General features: G+C 35.0%; 1 protein-coding gene across 1 annotated transcript in view; it reads right to left on the bottom strand.

Annotated features, from left to right (window-relative positions):
* Nucleotides 1-19,179, bottom strand: part of DNAH12 (dynein axonemal heavy chain 12) — a gene marked incomplete at both ends in the record, with an annotated part of 141,386 nt that overhangs the window by 62,869 nt on the left and 59,338 nt on the right. The window contains 8 exons of the mRNA XM_084248300.1: nt 1,269-1,407; nt 2,148-2,299; nt 5,453-5,641; nt 7,234-7,353; nt 11,450-11,638; nt 12,190-12,273; nt 14,409-14,549; nt 14,688-14,871. Of these exons, the coding sequence (XP_084104426.1) occupies nt 1,269-1,407; nt 2,148-2,299; nt 5,453-5,641; nt 7,234-7,353; nt 11,450-11,638; nt 12,190-12,273; nt 14,409-14,549; nt 14,688-14,871 (1,198 nt within the window). The remainder of the gene's footprint in view (nt 1-1,268; nt 1,408-2,147; nt 2,300-5,452; nt 5,642-7,233; nt 7,354-11,449; nt 11,639-12,189; nt 12,274-14,408; nt 14,550-14,687; nt 14,872-19,179) is intronic.

Below are 19,179 nucleotides of genomic sequence, written 5' to 3'. Positions count from 1 at the left end.
CCAAAGCAGTAATAGTGAAGACAGATAAACAGCTGGGACTACATAAAATTAAAGAGCACAGCAAAAGAGACAATAACAAAAACAAAGAGGAACCCCACCGACTGGGAGAACATTTTTGCACACAACGCTAATGATAAAGGACTGATCACAAAAATCTACAGAGCTAAGACTCAACAAAAACAAAGAAAATAATCCAGTCAAAAAATGGGCAGATGAGCTAAAAAGAAACTTCTCTGAAGAGGAAATGCAAATGGCCAACAGGCATATGAAAAAATATTCAACATCACTTGTAATCAGGGAAATGCAAATCAAAATTACAATGAGATGCCATTTCACACCAGTGAGAATGGCACATATTAAAAAAACTAGCAACAACAACTGTTGGCAAGGTTGTGGAGAAAAAGGAACTCTCCTGCACTGCTGGTGGTGCTCCTGCACTGCTGGTGGTGCAAACTGGTTCAACCACTATGGAAAGCTGTGTGGAGATTTCTTGAACTACTAAAGATAGAGCTTCCATATGATCCAGCAATTCCACTCCTAGGTATTTACCCAAATGATACAGAAACAGTAATTCCAAAGGGCACCTGAACCCCTATGTTTATAGCAGCACTATTTACAATAGCTAAGCTACGGAAGCAACCCAAATGCCCAAAAATAGATGACTGGATCAAGAAGATGTGGTACATATACACAATGGAATATTACTCAGCAATCAAAAAAGATAAACACATGCAGTTTGCAGCAACATGGATGGAGCTGGAAGGGATCATGCTCAGCGAAGTAAGTCAGAAAGAAAAAGACAAATACCGGATGGTCTCACTCATAGCAGGAATTTAGAAAACCTAAATAAGAGACCAGGAAAAAGACTAATCAATACAAAGTAAAAATCAAAATCAACAAGCAACTATAAACCAGAGACACACTACGGGGAGGAGGGGGGGAGAGGGAGAGGCGGGGAAAGGAAGGACTAGAGTCAAAATAAGGGGGGAGGTGCAATTGTATGGGGAATATAACCAAAATGAAAATGCATACATTGTGCAAAGATGAAAAAAGATGTAAGAATTATATAAAATAAAATATTAAAATAAAAAAAGTTCTAACTTTTATCCTTAAACCTTGACTTTAAAACATTATGAAAAATAATACTTTCAAAGTTCTATTTAAATTCATTAAAGATTTGCATTGCTCAGTTAACATATAATTTTAGGTCCTAATCACACAGGGCAAAAAAAAAAATATTATAGATCCTTGTTTCTGTTTAAACTAACCTGAACCTGGTTGGCACTGGTCCGAGCAGAGAAATTAACATAAAAAGGAAAGTACCGGTCCTTTTCCAAATGATTCATTAGTTTATCTTTCACATATACTGATTTTCCTGTACCCGTTGGACCCACAAAGAGCAGTGGCCTTTATGAAAACAATGAACATATCATTCATAAGAGGTAAAAATGAGAATATATTTCTGCTAGAAGAAATTGGAGTTAATTGAAAACAAATAATAATCAAATCATCTTCATCTAAAACCTTATATTTTAATCTACCATTGTTATTCCATGAGTACTAGTAAAAGTAATGAGTACCATACATTTTTGTTTACTGTCACTGAGACTTTAATTAGTAACAATGATATGAACAGATATAATATTGCTATATGGAAAACACCCATAAAAGTAATAACTTTAACTTTTTGCAAAAAAAAAAAACAAACAAAGCCAAAGTTTGTCTCCTTGGAAAAGTGATGTATGTGTACTCTTTAGCTAGAGATACAGGTAACAAAGTATTTGGAATAGAATGATAAGATGGGGGTAGTAAGATATGTTTTGGCTATTTCCAAATTATCTCAAAAACATGAAGTTTTGTGAGAAACTAAATGACAGTGAATGCTAAGCCTAACAGTTATATATATCAGTTAATATCATTTTATAATCAAACCATAAGGGGTTTATGAGGCAACAAAGTTTGATGGCAAAGGTTTTAGAATAAGAAGAAACCTGGATTTGAAACAGATGTCACTTTGAACATGTCAATTAGTCTCCAGGCTCTCAGTTATCTGAAAACAGATGACCTCAAAATTTACTTCAAAAATCCTGTGATCCTACGAGAAGGGCACTGTTAATACTTTGAATGTTTATAATAGCATTTCTTACTTTGCATAGGTAATACTCAAATCCATTAAAAATGTATATCTAATTGTGTCCATCGTTGGAACTATGATATCTTGAATCTTGACACTTCTATCTCCTAACTTAGTACTTTTAATTAGTTCATTCCAATGGACCCAGCGGCCTCGGTTTTTCAACTGTAAGAGAACATAAATTTCACATTATAATCATGCACTTGCTAAACTGAAGGGCTCTTTAAAACATACTGTTATCATATCTTAAAAACTTTAGTTTTTCCCCTTTTATGATAAAATAATAGATTAAATAATGTATATAACATTTTTGTCATGAGGGTGATTAATAAACATCCATGAAACCATAACTAATTTAAGAAATATACATTTTCTTTAGATTAATTTTCCTTTCAATTGATAACCTAAAGAACTTAATGAAACTTATTTATCACAGATTCAACATATTTAGAATTGAAGATGTTTTTGCCTCTATGTATTCCTAACACTAATCTTTCCAAAATGCCTTGAAGGTGTCTGTTTACATATATCAAGTCCTATGACTATTTGGGAGCTACCCTGCTGTAGCTCAAGTTACAATTTATCAGATTTTGGTTTCATGTTTTCATATTTTAAAACAATGGGACAATAATATAACAAATAAACAATGTAGCAAATAAACATTACTATACTTTTTCCTCTAAAATTATTCTCATTGGCATTTTGACGATGGCTGATATTCAGCCATGACACATGGCATGTCTAACTGATTGTTAAATATTGAAAGTCTTCTTAACCAGTAGCAAAATAACTGCTATGCCTCCCTACTTTATTTACTTCCTACTGTCATCTTCCTCTCCAGGTTTTCTTGCCCCTCTCTGGAGACTCTAAGGTCTCTCTCCAAGCTACAACAGGGATAATATCTGACAAGTAGGGGGTCTGTTGGACCCTGCTCCAATACTATTTTCTTAAAAATTGTATCTGTATATGGTATGTGCCTGGATGCAAGTTTGGGTAAATCTTTCTTTAGCAATTCATAATCAAGTTTTTATATTTTAGCTTTTATCAAAGTTAATGTGTACATATTTTAGAGGTTAAGGAAAAAAAGTGGTGTCTCACTCTCATGTCTCCTCTCTGGTAGCAACTACCTTTATCTCTCTTTAAGCTACTTTGGCATTTATCTCCAATTCCTAAAGAATATGCTAGCGGTAGCATCTCTTGATATTTCATTTTAGAGATAACTTTAATGATTTGCCATTGTGACTAATAAGGATGTAACTCTCATTTATAGTCTTAGAATTCTGTTAACATGATTTTGGGGAAAGTCAGCAGAGCCGGGTTCAAGTCCTGACTCTGCTGGCCACTTGCCTTTCTAGGTGTTCTTCTTTTATCTATAAATCTTGAGACTATAGATTTATCTATAAATCTAGAAACTTTGTAAAATAGTAACTAGCCTCTTTGCAGATGTTCTGGCTCTAGAAGTAAAATTTGCTTAAATCAAATAATTATTCAAATGCCTGCTGTTTAAAAGAATACTTTTGTGAATTGTTTTTTAGTTTTGTTTTCTTTAAATTGAGGTAATATTGGTTTACAATGTTGCTTTTGTTTTAAAAGTACAGGATCTCCCCCTTCAGGTGTTGCCACTCTGCACCCACCACCACAACACCCATAGTCCACCACCATAGTCCACTGTACTCCCTCCCCATTTTGTTCTAGTCTCACTACTTTTTCTCCTACTGACTTATTTAGCATAATCCCCCCCAGCTCTATCCATGTTGCTGCAATAGTAAGAGTTTATCTCTTTTGATAGCTGAATAGTACTCCAGTTTATATATTGACCACATCTTTCTGATCCATTCATCAATATTTGGGCACTTAGTTTGTTTTCACGGCTTCACTAATATGAGTATTGTTGCAATTAACATTGTATCTCCCATGTTGAGATTGGGTTCTGAAGATTTTTTTCTCTGTGTGTGGTACAGTATTCCCCTGAGGATTCAGTTGCTGTTTGCTATATTTTTTCATCTACCCGTTATTTTCTTTCCAAATATTAATAGCACAAAACCACTTTTCTAGTAGATCATTTTATATGTCAGGGGAACTAATCTGTAGTTGGGCCTTCAGTAAAAGTGGGTGGTCCTGTCTGCAGGGGGTCTGCTATGGCAGGTCTGTCCTCTGTCCACTTCATGGAGCCCACTGAACCTGAACATACATCTGTGAGGGGTTTAATATGGTGGGTCCACCCTCAGTCCCCTTTCCCAGAGTTCAGTAATATTAGTGGGGCATCTTCTGGGGAGACTCCACCTTCAGGCTCTTTAGTGAGTTTACTGAGGTCACATTGATGTCCAGGGGCTTGTTGCAGTGGGGCTTGTGTGCTACTGCCCTTGTACCCATTCAGGAACTTATTAAGACTGCACTGGGCTTCCCCGGTGGCGCAGCGGTTGAGCGCTGGGTTGCGAAGCTGCCCGCGGCCTCTACCGCGCCGGTTCGATCCCCGGCTGCTCCCCGGCCACCAGAGGAGGGTCCCACATGGCGCGCAGACCTCTCCTGCCGCCCGCTGCTCCCCTCAGCAGTGTACTTCGGTCCTTCTGCCTGCTCTGCTCCCCGCTCTGGCTCTGGTGAATTCTCTCACCCTCCCGCGCTTCTGACTGTACCCAGTGCATGTATAAACAAACAAACAAACAAACAAACAAATAAATAAATAAAACATGCCTCTAAAAAAAAAAAAAAAAAAAAAAAAGACTGCACTGATGTTAACAGGTCATTTGCTGTAGGTAGCGCTTCCCTTGTATCTGTTCAGGAAGATTACCAAGGTTGCACAGTTACCTGCTGAGGTCTGCCTCTGGATCCTGTTGTGAGGCTCACCCAAGTTGTGAAGGATTACTATGTAGGGGCCTTGGCAATTCCACTCTGCTGCTTGCCAGGTATTTAGGCTGCCAGGGCTCACCCTGTCTGTGTAGGTTGGCTACTTGTTTAGTCTGCTCTACTGCTTGTGGGGTGGGAGTGGGGGCTCCCCCTCCTATGAATGTTATTTCTAGTGTGTATTTCTTTCAGATGTATTTTTGGCTTTATTCTCCTGCTATCTACGTGTGAGTATGTAAAGGAGAAGAGTCCAGCGTATTTACTCTGCCACCATCTTGCCTGAATTCTTTTTTAAAGTGGATAAATAGATTTAACTTAAATCTGAAGCTATTAAATATTCATAAGTTCATCTAGTCTATCCACTGTTATAGGAGGATAAACTACTAATAACTACAGGATTCAAAATAACTGTAGGATGCCTATTGATCCAAAACTTTGTGTTTTACAGCTAATTTTAGAAAGCAGTTTATATCATACCTCATACATATAGTCATAGACAAGGCCTTTTTCATCAAAGTGGCATTCCCATTTACCCACAGAGTCAGGCACTGGGTACTTTTCACTTTTTCCCAGTATCACTAATCGGAGGAAATTATCAAAAACAATACGACCATCTGAATCACAACTGCCTCCAATGGACCAAATTAGAGAAAATGCAAAGCAAGCCTGTTGGCACAAATATATACATAAATAAATTTAAAAAGGAAATTATTTAAATAAAATTTTTACAAATAACCTAAAATTTAACATATAAAGTCCTGGCTAATCCACTTGGAAAAGATCAGATCTATAAATAAGATGGAATGGAGCACAGTTAAATCACATACTCATTTCTCAAGCAATATCTACTGAAATTTTAAATGTTCATACCAAATGATCTGTTAAAATGACATATGGGCAATTTGTTCACTGCAACACTGTTTATGACAGCAAAAGATGAAAAACAACCCAAATGGTCTTCAATGAGTCTGCTTACTTGGTTTATACTATATACACTGGGATACATGCTGCTGTTAAAAAAAGGTAAGTGATACTGATAAGGAAAGATTTCTAAGACATATTGTAAGAAAAGAGCTAAATCAGTATATATATATATGTGTATATGTCTACGTGTGTATATGTATACGTGTATATATATACACATACATATAAAGAGAGTATGCATCAAATACCTCTAGGAGATTATACAAGGCACTGGTACTACTGGCTTCTCTGATGGTGGCTGGGGAAACCAGTATAAATGGAAAACCAATTTTTTTGTTTTGAATTTTATTCTAGGCACATACTTTATTTAGTTAAGAAAAAATTTACTAAATATAGTTTAAGTATCAATCTAGATTAGTCTCTAAAAGTGATTCTGAACTGTTTAAAACACTGGGGAATTTAGGTTTATGAAAAAAATGAAAACTTTCAGGAAATACATAAATAACAGGGAAATTATTTTAGGATACTTTTATTTATAAAAAGGTAACACAGATAAATATGGAAGAATATTAAAAACCTTTCCAAACTTAGGGAGAAAAAGGGTAGTAAATAAATGCTCTTCAAACATGTCTATTCAATTTCTTTTAAAATGGAGGGAAATAAAGATAAAAAAGGCATAGAGAAGGAGGAGGTTATGATCAGTACGGAACCCTGGAACATAAAATGTCTGAGATAGATTTTCTGTGGCAACAAGGTGAAGTGAAGCAATGGGAGGGAACTGCTTTTGCCACAGAGTAGAAGAGAAGGTAGACTGAGTAGGGGATATCAAGGCATTTAGGAATAAGATGGTAGGTGGGGAAGCAGCATAGACCAAAGAAGAGAAGAAATATTCCTTCCTTTGGCTCCCTTAGAACTATACTCTCTGATCTTCTCTTACCTCTAGACTTTACCTAACTAGGATCACTACTCTATCCTAACTATGTCTTCCATGGATTCTGCCTGCAATATTTAACCAAGATGATTGAATTGAATCCCCATTCTAGGTCTTTTGTAGCCAGCTTGTTGCAGCTTACATCCTGGTTTAACATTAAGACAAAATCAATTCACCTTAAATTCATTGATTTAATATTGTCACCTTATTAAGGTGTTATGAAATTCAGATGTTTATAAATAGTAGGGTAGCTACGGTTTGTTTTGACATACTGTTTTTTCCTTCTACTGTTTGTTAAATCGGAATACCAGGTCAGGGCAATTTTAATGTCTTCAGCTACTCCTTTAGTGCTCGTCAAAAATATAGCCCTATAATTAAAAACCACATCAATTATTAAACTAACCATAATCCAAACACGAATATGCCTGCTGGTTGGATCATTTTCCACAGCATTACAAAGCAGTACTTCAAAAAGGCGTGTGAGAGATAAAACCACATTGCTATCACTTGTAGGAATCAGTTCCTGCAAAGTGAAAAGAATGATACTTTACTTTCATCTTATTTGAAGTATGAAAAAGAAAAATATTCCATTTTGAGAAATTTAAAAAAGCATACTTGGCTTTTATAAGGTCTTTATAACATTTAAACTTCAGAATTTAAATTACAGGCATGATTAAAAACATCTCTCAAAATAGCCTAGCATTTTATATTACACAATTGTAGATAATATATTCTTATTTTAAATTCTCTGAGAAATGAAAACTAGCTGCTATAAGAGAAAAAACAAAGTTCTAGGGATTAAAGAAATGGAGTCTCTAACAGTCATTCATTCATTCATTTATTTATTCATTCAACAAATATTTGTGGAAAGCATACTATATCTATATGCCAAGCTAGGAAATGTTGAAATAAAATACAATCTCTAAAAAGGAATGACATTGAAATTAAACAGACGAGACTAATATGTTGTAATAATGATGTGACAGAGTAAGTTCCAGGATGGGGGAAGGCTACTAGAGTATTTGGAATAAACAATTAGCCCAGGCCTATTAGGAGGTCAAGGAAAGAAATGGGAGAATAAGTAGCCAAGGAAGGTTTCTCAAAAGCTGGGATTAAATTTGGAAGGAAATGTGAATTAGCCAGGTGAGGAAGGGAAGGATGCTTTAAGGCAGGGGAAACATAAACATAGACATAGAAATGGAGATGTGAGTCACTAAAATATGATTATTAACAATAAATCACTACAGTAAAGTGGCATGCTACAAAATCAAAATATAAAAACAGCTGTGTTCCTATACACAAATAATAAAGAGAAAGAAATCAAGAAAATGATCCCATTTACAATCTCATTGAAAAGAATTAAATACATAGGAATAAACTTAATAAAAGAGGTAAAAGGCTTAAGCAATGAAAATGATAAGACATTGTTAAAAGAAATATAAAAGGTACACCTAAATATTTGTAAATATTTCCTCACTCACTTTGGGTATCAACAAGGGAAGAACAGTTTCTTCAATAAACGGTGTTAGAAAAACTACATGGCCACATGTATAAGAATAAAAACATACTCTTAATTTACACCATATGCAAAGTCAGCTCAAAATGGATAAAGCCTTAATCACAAAATATAAAACTTCTAGAAGGAAATATGGAAAAAGCTCTGTGACATTGGCCTTGGTGATGATCTCTTAGACATGACACTCAAAATTCAGGCAACAAAAGCAAAAATAAACATCAAACTAAAAAACTTCTGTACAGCAAAAGAAATAATCAACAAAATTAAAAGGCAGGTTATGATTGTGAGGAAATGTTTATAAACCATATATGTGATAAGAAGTTAATATCCAAAATATATAGGGAACTCATACAACTCAACAGCCAAACCAAACAACCCAATTTAAAAGTGGGGAAAAGATGTGACAGACATTTATTCCAAAGAAGATATACAAATGACTAATAGATACATGAAAAAGCACGCTATCACTAATTATCAGAAAAATGAAAATCAAAATCACAATGAGATATCACCTCACACACAGTAGGATGGTTATTATCAAAAAGTTAAAATATAACTATTGTTGAAAACACTAAGAAAATCTATACTCTGTTGGTAGAGATGTAAATTGGTACAGTCATTATGGAAAACTGTATAGAAGATTCTCAAAAAAAAAAACTAAAAATAGAACTAACATATGATCAGCAATCCCTCGTTTCCCAAAGGAAACGAAATTAGTGCCTCAGAGAGATTATCTGTACTCTCATGTTCGCAGCAGCATAATTCACAATAGCAGAGATATGGAAACAACTTAAGTGTTAGTTGGTAGATGAATGGACAAAGAAATTGTGGTGTATACACACATTGAATACTACTAGAAATTTGCTGAGAGTATATTTCAGGTGCTCTCATCATACACACAAAAATATATGGTATTTGAGGAGATTATGTTAATTAGTTTGACTGATATAATTAATTCCCTACATTTATAGATATATAGCTATCAAATCACCATGGGTAGTCTTTAAATATATATAATCCCTACATTAAATAAACCTAACAAAAGAGGTAAAGGACCTATACAAAGAAAACTATAAAACACTGTTAAAAGAAATAGAAGAAGACACAAAGAAATGGAGAGACATCCCCTGCTCATGGATTGGAAGAATAAACATTATTAAAATGGCCATCCTTCCAAAAGCAATATACAGATTCAATGCTATTCCAATCAAAATTTCAATGTCATTCTTCAAAGAAATAGAACAATTATTGATGAAATTCATATGGAATCACAAAAAACCCCGAATAGCCAAAGCTCTCCTGAAAAAAAAAAGAAGGGAATGGAGGCATCACACTCCCAGACTTCAAACTATACTACAAAGCCATAATCATCAAAACTGCATGGTATTGGAACAAGAACAGACATACAGACCAATGGAATCGAATAGAAAATCCAGAAATAAACCCACAGATTTATGGTCAACTAATCTTTGACAAAGGAGCAAAGACTATGCATTGGAGCAAAGAAAGTTTGTTCAATAAATGGTGCTGGGGAAACTGGGTCGCTACATGCAAAAGAATGAAGCTTGACCACTACCTCACACCATACACAAAAATCAACTCAAAATGGATTAAAGAACTAGACATAAGACCTGAAACCATAAAATATATAGAAAGAAATATAGGCGAAACACTACGTGATTTGCACATCAAAGACATCTTTACAGACACATCACCCAAAGCAGTGATAGTGAAGGCAAAGATAAACAGCTGGGACTACATCAAATTAAAGAGCTTTTGCACAGCAAAAGAGACAATAACAAAAACAAAGAGAAACCCCACCAACTGGGAGAACATTTTTGCACCCAACACTAATGATAAAGGACTGATCACAAAAATCTGCAAAGAGCTGATGAGACTCAACAACAACAAAGAAAATAATCCAGTCAAAAAATGGGCAGAAGAGCTAAAAAGAAACTTCTCTGAAGAGGAAATGCAAATGGCCAACAGGCATATGAAAAAATGTTCAACATCACTTGTCATCAGGGAAATGCAAATCAAAACTACCATGAGATACCATCTTACACCAGTGAGAATGGCACATATTAAAAAAACAAGCAACAACAAATGTTGGCGAGGGTGTGGAGAAAAAGGAACTCTTCTGCACTGTTGGTGGGAGTGCAAACTGGTCCAACCACTGTGGAAAGCTGTGTGGAGATTTCTGGACCTACTAAACATAGAGCTTCCATATGATCCAGCAATTCCACTCCTAGGTATTTACCCAAAGGACACAGAAACATCAATTCCAAAGAGCACCTGCACCCCTATCTTTATAGCAGCACTGTTTACAATAGCTAAGCTTTGGAAACAACCCAAATGCCCAAAAATAGATGACTGGATCAAGAAGATGTGGTACATATATACCATGGAATATTACTCAGCATTCAAAAAAGATAAACACATGCAATTTGCAGCAACATGGATGGCGCTGGAAGGGATCATGCTCAGCGAAATAAGCCAAAAAGAAAAAGAAAAATACCAGATGGTCTCACTCATAGCAGGAATCTAGAAAACTTAAATAAGGGACCAGGAAAATGAATAACTATAAGAAAGTGAAAATCAAAATCAACAAAAAACTATGAACCAGAGACACTTTTAGGGGGGCGGGGGCGGGAGGGGAGGGATTGGGGTCAGAATGGGGGGGCTGCAATTGTATGGGGAATATAACAATAAAATTTATAAAATAAATAAATACATAGCAGAAACTCAAAAAAATATATATATATAATCCCTACATTAAAAAATTTAAAAAGCTAAAACCCATAGGGATAAATACACACCCATAAACATGCACAAGTACCTCTGAGCACAAGTTTAACTAGATGGATCTAAAAAGGTTAGTAGATAGTATCAATGTAAGTATTTTGTTGTGACTACAATGTAGTCTTGCAAATGTTTCCATTGGAGTTACTGTCACAATAAACACCTCATTTTTTTATGGTGGATACTATATGTCTGAAGAAAAATTGATTTTGGTTATTTATCCTATTATTGTGACTTTAGACTCAGTTGAGTTGAACGAAAACTAAAGAAATTTAAGTGGGTCAGAGAATTATAGTGTTACCTTGCATTTTTTCTTACGAAGATTTAAAGTGGGCTGTATTAGCCAGTCAAAAAGTCCTTTTAGTAGATGTTGATGATCTGGTTCTTTTAGAGGTCCTTTCAATGAATTCAACCATGAAGACACAAGAGGTTCCCATCCTAACTGTGAGGGTTCCAAATAAATCATTCCACAGCGACTCACAGTGGCAGGCTAGAGAGGAAAAAATGTTTTCTTTTTCCAGTGTTGCTTTTATAACAGTAGAACCTGGCAGTTGTTAAGTACCTTACGGACTTATAGGGCCCTTCATCCCTTCATAATTTGGCTCCTGTCTTCCTCTACAGCCTCACATATGTTAGACTGAACAATCTGTGTTACAGTTCCCTGGCCATGTCATGGCTTTAAGTCTTTACAAGTCATCATGTCATGATTTAGAATGCTTGGCTCCTATCAATCTCCCTAGAGAAGTCTTGCCTCTCAAAATCAGATCAAACATTTTGATCCTTGGTCCTGTACTATCCAACCCCTCTTGGTTGTTCACCTCCTCCATATTCTTAGACTACTTACACTAGTAGTTCTATACAGTGATTATTAACTAGTGTGCCTCTGATTCTCCCTAATTGACCATATGTTATGTTTGTTGCATCATGGACTCCTAGTGCCTAACTCATTTTTCTGACAAATAATTACATATATTTATTGACTAAATGAACAAGTGAATAAATGAACAAACAAGCTACTGTGATATTACATAATGGACTTACTGATGCCTGGGAAAGATCCATTGCTTCAAAGATGAGACTCATTTGAGGAGACATCTGAATGATTTCTCCACTCATAAGGCAAAGCTAGAGGCAATAATTTTTCAAATGTTCATTTTATTTAATCTCAAACTTTTCACATAAAAGTTTATTCAATACATAAGGTAAAATATCTCCTGTGATATAATGAAGTATTAGAATGGAAGCCAGAAAATCTTAATTCTAGGTGTAGCTCTGTCAGTTTCATACAGGTAAGCAAATATATAACATCTCTTAGTCTCTTCATTTATAAACAGGAATGATTTCTTTCTCATAAAACTAGGGAGAAGGGCAGCTATAAGACAGACCCCAAAACAATAAAATCCTGTATAAATATCAGTTCTTGTTATTAATAAAATTACTCCTGACTTTTTAAAATTATCATAAGATTTCTATATTAATAAGAGAAAAACAGGAAGTAAAGAATAGAATAGGATGCTTATGTGATGTGCCCATCTCCTAGATTTAGCCAATGTTTATATTTGCCATATAATCTTCATATTTTTTAAAGTCTTTTAAAGAACATTTTAAACACTGTAGTATTTTCACATCCAAATATGTCTATAGTTATCTCTAAAAATAAGGACCTCCTATATAACCATAACATTATCACATCTAACAAAATTACCAAAAATTCATTCAAGTCATCTAGTACTCAGCCAATACTTAAATTTTATCAATTGTACCAGAAATTTCTTCTCAGCTAATTTACTCAAATCAAAAGTAAATCAAGGACCATGAATTGTGTTTAATATGTCCCCTTGGTCTTTTTTATCTGAAACATTCCTCTTTGTTCAAGTATGTTAAAAACTGAATTTATCAACTTGTCCATTCATATCTTGTCCATTATTTTCAATCTTCTTAGCTTCTACCTTTAGATAATCATTAACTTTTAATAATGTTATTAATGTTTTAATTGTTAATACTTCAAATTAATTTCATTACTAATTCTTTTAAATTATTTCTCTGTATTTTTTAGTGTTTGTTCTTTGCTTCTACAATGATCACTCTGGTTCCAATTTTGCCCCTGTTTAGCTATATGGCAACAATGCAGCATTTAACATTTCTGGATCTATTTCCTTTTATTTTCCAGACTGAAGAAGACTTTAAGCAAAACGTCTGTGAGGGGTGACTCTCGGCTCCAGCAGAGTGAAAGTTGCCCACTGAGTTTGGGAAAAGGGTTTTTTTTTTTAAAAATTATATATATTTTATATTATTGCTCCATTTTAAACAATGTTTGCTCTGTTTTCTCAGGTGTAGTCACCATAGAATTTCCACCACCAATTCACCTGTGCACCATCACCACAGTCCCCTGTGCTCTTCCCTCCCTCATTCCATGGATCTAATTTTTATCTGTAAAATGAATGAATGATCTAGAGCTAGAGTATCCATTAGGCATCCAGTAACCATATGTAGCAATTTATATTTAATTTAATAAGTTAAAATTAAATAAATTTTAAAATTCAATTCTTCAACTGCACTAAGCCACATTTCAAATACTCATTAGGTGACTAGTGATTAGCTTTTGTACAATATTTCCATCATTGTACAAAGGTCTATTGGCATCTTTGACACCCCTTTTTTTGCTGCTGTCATTCACCAACACCCAAACATTCCCCCCCCATTGTTAACTAAAACTTTTGCACTTGGCTCAATCTCTTTCTCTTTATTATAACTCTGGTCTGATCCAATATTCATGAGGAAGAGCATCTTGACATAGTAGCTCCTCGGATCCTTGACCACCTTACCTTCACTTGCTTTCCCCTAATCCACTCCAGCTATTCATCTTATGTATCTGGAACACTAAGCAATTCTGAATTATTAAATTCAAGCATCCCAGTCTCTTCCTTGCTAATATATAGTTTTAATACAAAACAGTTTTATTCTAGAACAAATTAAACAAAGGATTTACCACAGGATATTTTTTATTGAAAAGATAATTTAAAAACTTACTCAATTTGCTTCATCATTTATTTAAAGTATATAGTTATATATATATGACTAGGTGACTAGTTATTGCATTGCTTAAGCATATCTACATTTTCATATTGGTAGTATTTTTCTAATAGTAAAAAAAAAACTAATACTATCAACTAAGCCTATCAACTTGTAGGCTTATAGTTCAATAATCTTAAGCATATTCATATTGCTGCATCTTTTTGTGTTTAATCATGATGATTTACCTTTTTATTATCATCCAATACTGTGTTCATGCTCTCTATCCATAAAGTGTCAATGGGACCATCAAATACAACCCATTTCCGATCAGGGGTTTCTGATAAGGCAAATTCTCTAAAAGTGTTAGCCATGATACCATCAGTCCACTGAGGAAGAAAAAAAGAAGTGTCTGAAAACTCCTCTTATGAAACTGAATTTAGTAGTGAAAATATGAAAACATTTCAAATGGGTTGGTTTCATGTTAATTGTCAGTAAGAGTTGAGAATGTTCATACTGTAGCTTACCTCATGAGACACTGGGTCAAACTGTCCAAAAAGTTGTCCCATAGTAATGGACTTAGGGTTCACAGTCCTATAAATGACCTTTTCTTCCTCTCCATAACCACGTTCATTCATAAGAGTTAGAGTATCAGCCAGCACATGCAGAACTTTTGTCTTAGCAGCAAAAGGCTCTCCTACTAACATAAAACTATTAAGGAAGAAAATCAATTACACAATAATATTCTAAACATAATGATAAGTTAAATTATTTGCTTATATATTGGTATGTATAGTTTTATCTTATAATAACCACACATAATTTTTCAAATTATGTGGATTTTTCTCAGATATGAGAAAAATATTTTAATTTCTTAATTTGATGGTCTCTAAATCTAATTTTCTACATTAATAACATCTACAAAAGAGACTAAACTCCAAATGAAAATGAAAATTTAATAGTTGTAGACCGAGCACGCAGAGGAGTGCGTCCCTGCATTGGCATTTTAGAACAGGGACCTTTCTTCAGTAAAGACTGCTTGAAACTGGCAGAAGGCTCCCAGAGGAGCCAGAGGTGAGCTGGGAAGTTTGTCCAAGATGCTGGCCAGTACCAGTGTCCCAAGGAATATGGCAAATTAGAAAACAGGCAGTAGGGAGTAGAAAAACCACATGCAACCCAGCAACTCCTCAGGAAAAAAGCACACCACAAAAAGAAAACCACCTACCAGATTGTAATGACAGTAACTTGGAAGAACTTCTGAGCCTTCCAGAAAGAGAATTTAAAATTGCCATGATTAAAAAATTGACAGAAGTCATAAAGGAAAACAATGGTAAGGGAAAAATAATTAATTATCAGAAGAATGAAATTGAGTCCTTAAAGAGGGAAGTAAAAGAAATGCAGGAGATCAAAGAATTAATGGAGGCACTAAAGAACTCTGGGAAAAGCAATGATAGCAGAATAGATGAAATGAAAGAACAAATAAGTACTCTTGAAGACACAGAAATAAAAAGAACCAAAACAGAAAAGGAAAGAGCAGTACGAAGGAAAAAGACTGAAGAAAGACTTCGGGAACTATCTGACTCCATGAGGAAAGGAAATATAAGAGTTATAGGAATCCCAGAAGGAGAGGAGAGAGATGTAGGAACAGAGAAAATATTCAAAGAAATAATTAAAGAGAACTTCCCAAACGTGAAGAAGGAGCTGAAAATTGATAAAGAAGCAAGAACACCAAACTTCCATGACAAAAGGAAAAATACAGCAAGACACATAATAGCAAAGCTCCCAAGAATCCAAGACAAGGAAAAAATAATGAAGCTGATAAGAGGGAAGAAACAGATAACATTCAAAGGAAAACCAATCACACTGACATCAGACTTCTCCAAAGAAACACTACGGGCAAGGAGAGAGTGGAGGGACATAGTCAACAGACTCCAAGAAAACAGATGCCAACCAAGAATACTCTATCCTGCAAAGCTCTCCTTCCTCTATGAAGAAAGAATAAGGACCTTCCCAGACAAACAGAAACTCTGGAATTTCATTACGACTAAACTGCCACTCCAAAAAATACTACAAGGAGTCCTAAAGCCAGAACCTCAGAGGGATGAATAACAACAAAAGAAGGCCAAAAAAATAAGTTATTAAAAGAATAAATAAATAAAATCAAAGGAAAGACAAACACAAAGGCAAATACAGATGCTAACATATCAATATTAACTCTAAATGTAAATGGACTAAACTCTTCAATAAAAAGACACAGAGTTGCAGGCTGGATTAAGAAACAAAACACAACCTTTTGCTGTCTCCAGGAAACACATTTAGCTACAAAAGATAAAAATAGACTCAAAGTTAAAGGATGGAAAACAATCCTACAAGCAAATGGACCAAAAAAGAAAGTAGGAACAGCTATACTTATATCAGATAAAACAGATTTCAAACTCAAAAAGATAAAAAGAGACCCCAATGGTCACTACATCATGATCAAGGGGACAATACTTCAAGAAGAAATAACACTCATTAACATATATTCACTAAACGAAGGAGCACCAAAATATATCAGACAATTATTGTCATCTTTGAAAACAGACATCAGAGAAAACACATACGTAGTGGGAGACTTCAACACACCACTATCAACAATGGATAGATCAACGAGACAAAAAATAAGTAAAGACACTAATGCTTTAAATAAGGATCTAGAGAGCTTGGGCTTAACAGACATCTATAGAACACTAAAACCAAAAAAATCTGAGTACACATTTTTCTCAAGCGCACAAGGATCATTCTCCAGGATCGATCACATACTGGGACATAAGACAAACATCAACAGATACACCAAGATTGAAATCATACCAACCATCTTTTCTGATCATGAAGGCATCAAACTAGAAATAAACTATAAAAAGAAGGCAAGGTACTCTCCTACCTCATGGAGATTGAAACCCACACTACTGGAAGACCACTGGACTAACGAGGAGATCAAAGAAGAAATTAAAAAATTCTTTGAATTGAATGAGAAGGAGGATACCAATTTCCTAAATGTATGGGATGCAGCAAAAGCAGTAATAAGAGGAAAATATATAGCAATAGAGGCTCACATCAAGAAACAAGAAAGAACTCAAAGAAACAACCTAATCTTGAAGCTCAAAGATCTAGAAAAAGAACAACAAAAAAAAACCCAAACCAGAAGAAGAAATAATAAAAACCAAAGCAGAAATAAATGAAATCGAAACTAAAACAAAAAAAAACAAAAAAAAACAAAAAACAATCCAAAAGATCAATGACACCAAGAGCTGGTTCTTCGGAAAAAATAAATAAAATAGACAAACCCCTAGCCAGGCTCACAAAGGAAAAAAGGGAGAAAGCACAAATAAACAGGATCATAAATGAATGAGGAGAAATCACAATGGACACAGCAGAAATCAAAAGAATAATCAGTAACTACTATGAACAGTTATATGGAAACAAGTTCAACAATCTAGAGGAGATGGACAAATTCCTACAACTCTACAATCACCCAAAACTAGATAAAGAAGAAATAGAACACCTAAACAGACCAATTACAAGCAGTGAAATTGAAATGGTAATCAAAAACCTCCCCAAAAACAAAAGCCCAGGACCTGATGGATTTACAAATGAATTCTACCAAACATTCAGAAATGAATTAGTACCTATCCTTCACAAACTCTTCCAAAAAATTGAGAAGGAAGGGATAATACCAAACAAGTTCTATGAAGCCAACATTACACTAATACCAAAACCGAACATGGACAACACAAAAAAAGAAAACTACAGGCCAATCTCCCTAATGAACACTGATGCAAAAATCCTCAATAAAATTTTAGCTATCAGAATCCAACAATGTATCCATAAGATAATTCACCACGACCAAGTAGGATTCATTCCAGGGACACAAGGATGGTTCAACATCTGAAAATCAATCAACGTTATCCAATCAACCATCAACAAAAAGAAATATAAAAACCATATGATAATATCAATAGATGCTGAGAAAGCTTTCGACAAAGTGCAAAAAGCTGAAGGCATTTCCATTAAGATCTGGAACAAGACAAGGATGTCCACTCTCACCACTGCTTTTCAATATAATACTGGAAGTCCTAGCCAGAGCAATAAGACAAGAGAAAGACATACAAGGAATCCAAATAGGAAAGGAAGAAGTAAAACTATCACTATTTGCAGATGATATGATAATATACATAGAGAACCCCAAAAACTCCACAGAAAAACTAATTCAACTCATCAATCAGTTCAGTAAAGTGGCAGGATACAAAATCAACATGCAAAAGTCATTAGCCTTCCTATACACAAACAATAAATGTGAAGAAGAAGAAATGAAACATTTATTAATGAAACAAAAAAAGTCAAATACTTGGGAATAAATCTAACAAAAGAGGTAAAGGACCTACACAAAGAAAACTATAAAACACTGTTAAAAGAAATAGAAGATACAAAGAAATGGAAAGACATCCCCTGCTCATGGATTGGAAGAATAAACATTATTAAAATGGCCATCCTACCAAAAGCAATATACAGATTCAATGCTATTCCAATCAAGAATGAAAGAGAACAAAGGAAGTTCAGAAATTCAGGAACTTGCAGGATTAAGTGAGGCAACTTATTCTTATTCTTAATTGGTAAAAGATAAAATGTGGGGAAATATTTGAACAAGTAGCTACAGAACCTGACATCAAGAATCAAATGAAGGGGCCTCCCCTCCCCGGTGGCGCAGCGGTTGAGCGCTGGGTTGCGAAGCTGCCCGCGGCATCTGCGGCACCGGTTCGATCCCCGGCTGCTCCCCGGCCACCGGAGGAGAATCCCACATGGCGCACAGACCTCTCCTGCCGCCCGCTGTTCCCCTCAGCAGTGTACTTCGGTCCTGCCTGCTCTGTTCCCCGCTCTGGCTCTGGTGAATTCTCTCACCCTCCCACGCTTCTGACTGTACCCAGTGCATGTACAAACAAAACAAAACAAATAAATAAATAAATAAACATGCCTCTATAA

This window comes from Talpa europaea (genome assembly GCF_964194135.1).
Source record: "Talpa europaea genome assembly, chromosome: 11".
Classification (NCBI taxonomy): domain Eukaryota; kingdom Metazoa; phylum Chordata; class Mammalia; order Eulipotyphla; family Talpidae; genus Talpa; species Talpa europaea.
The sequence above is the reverse complement of the archived record's forward strand: the minus strand, read 5'-3'. Positions and strand labels throughout refer to the sequence as shown.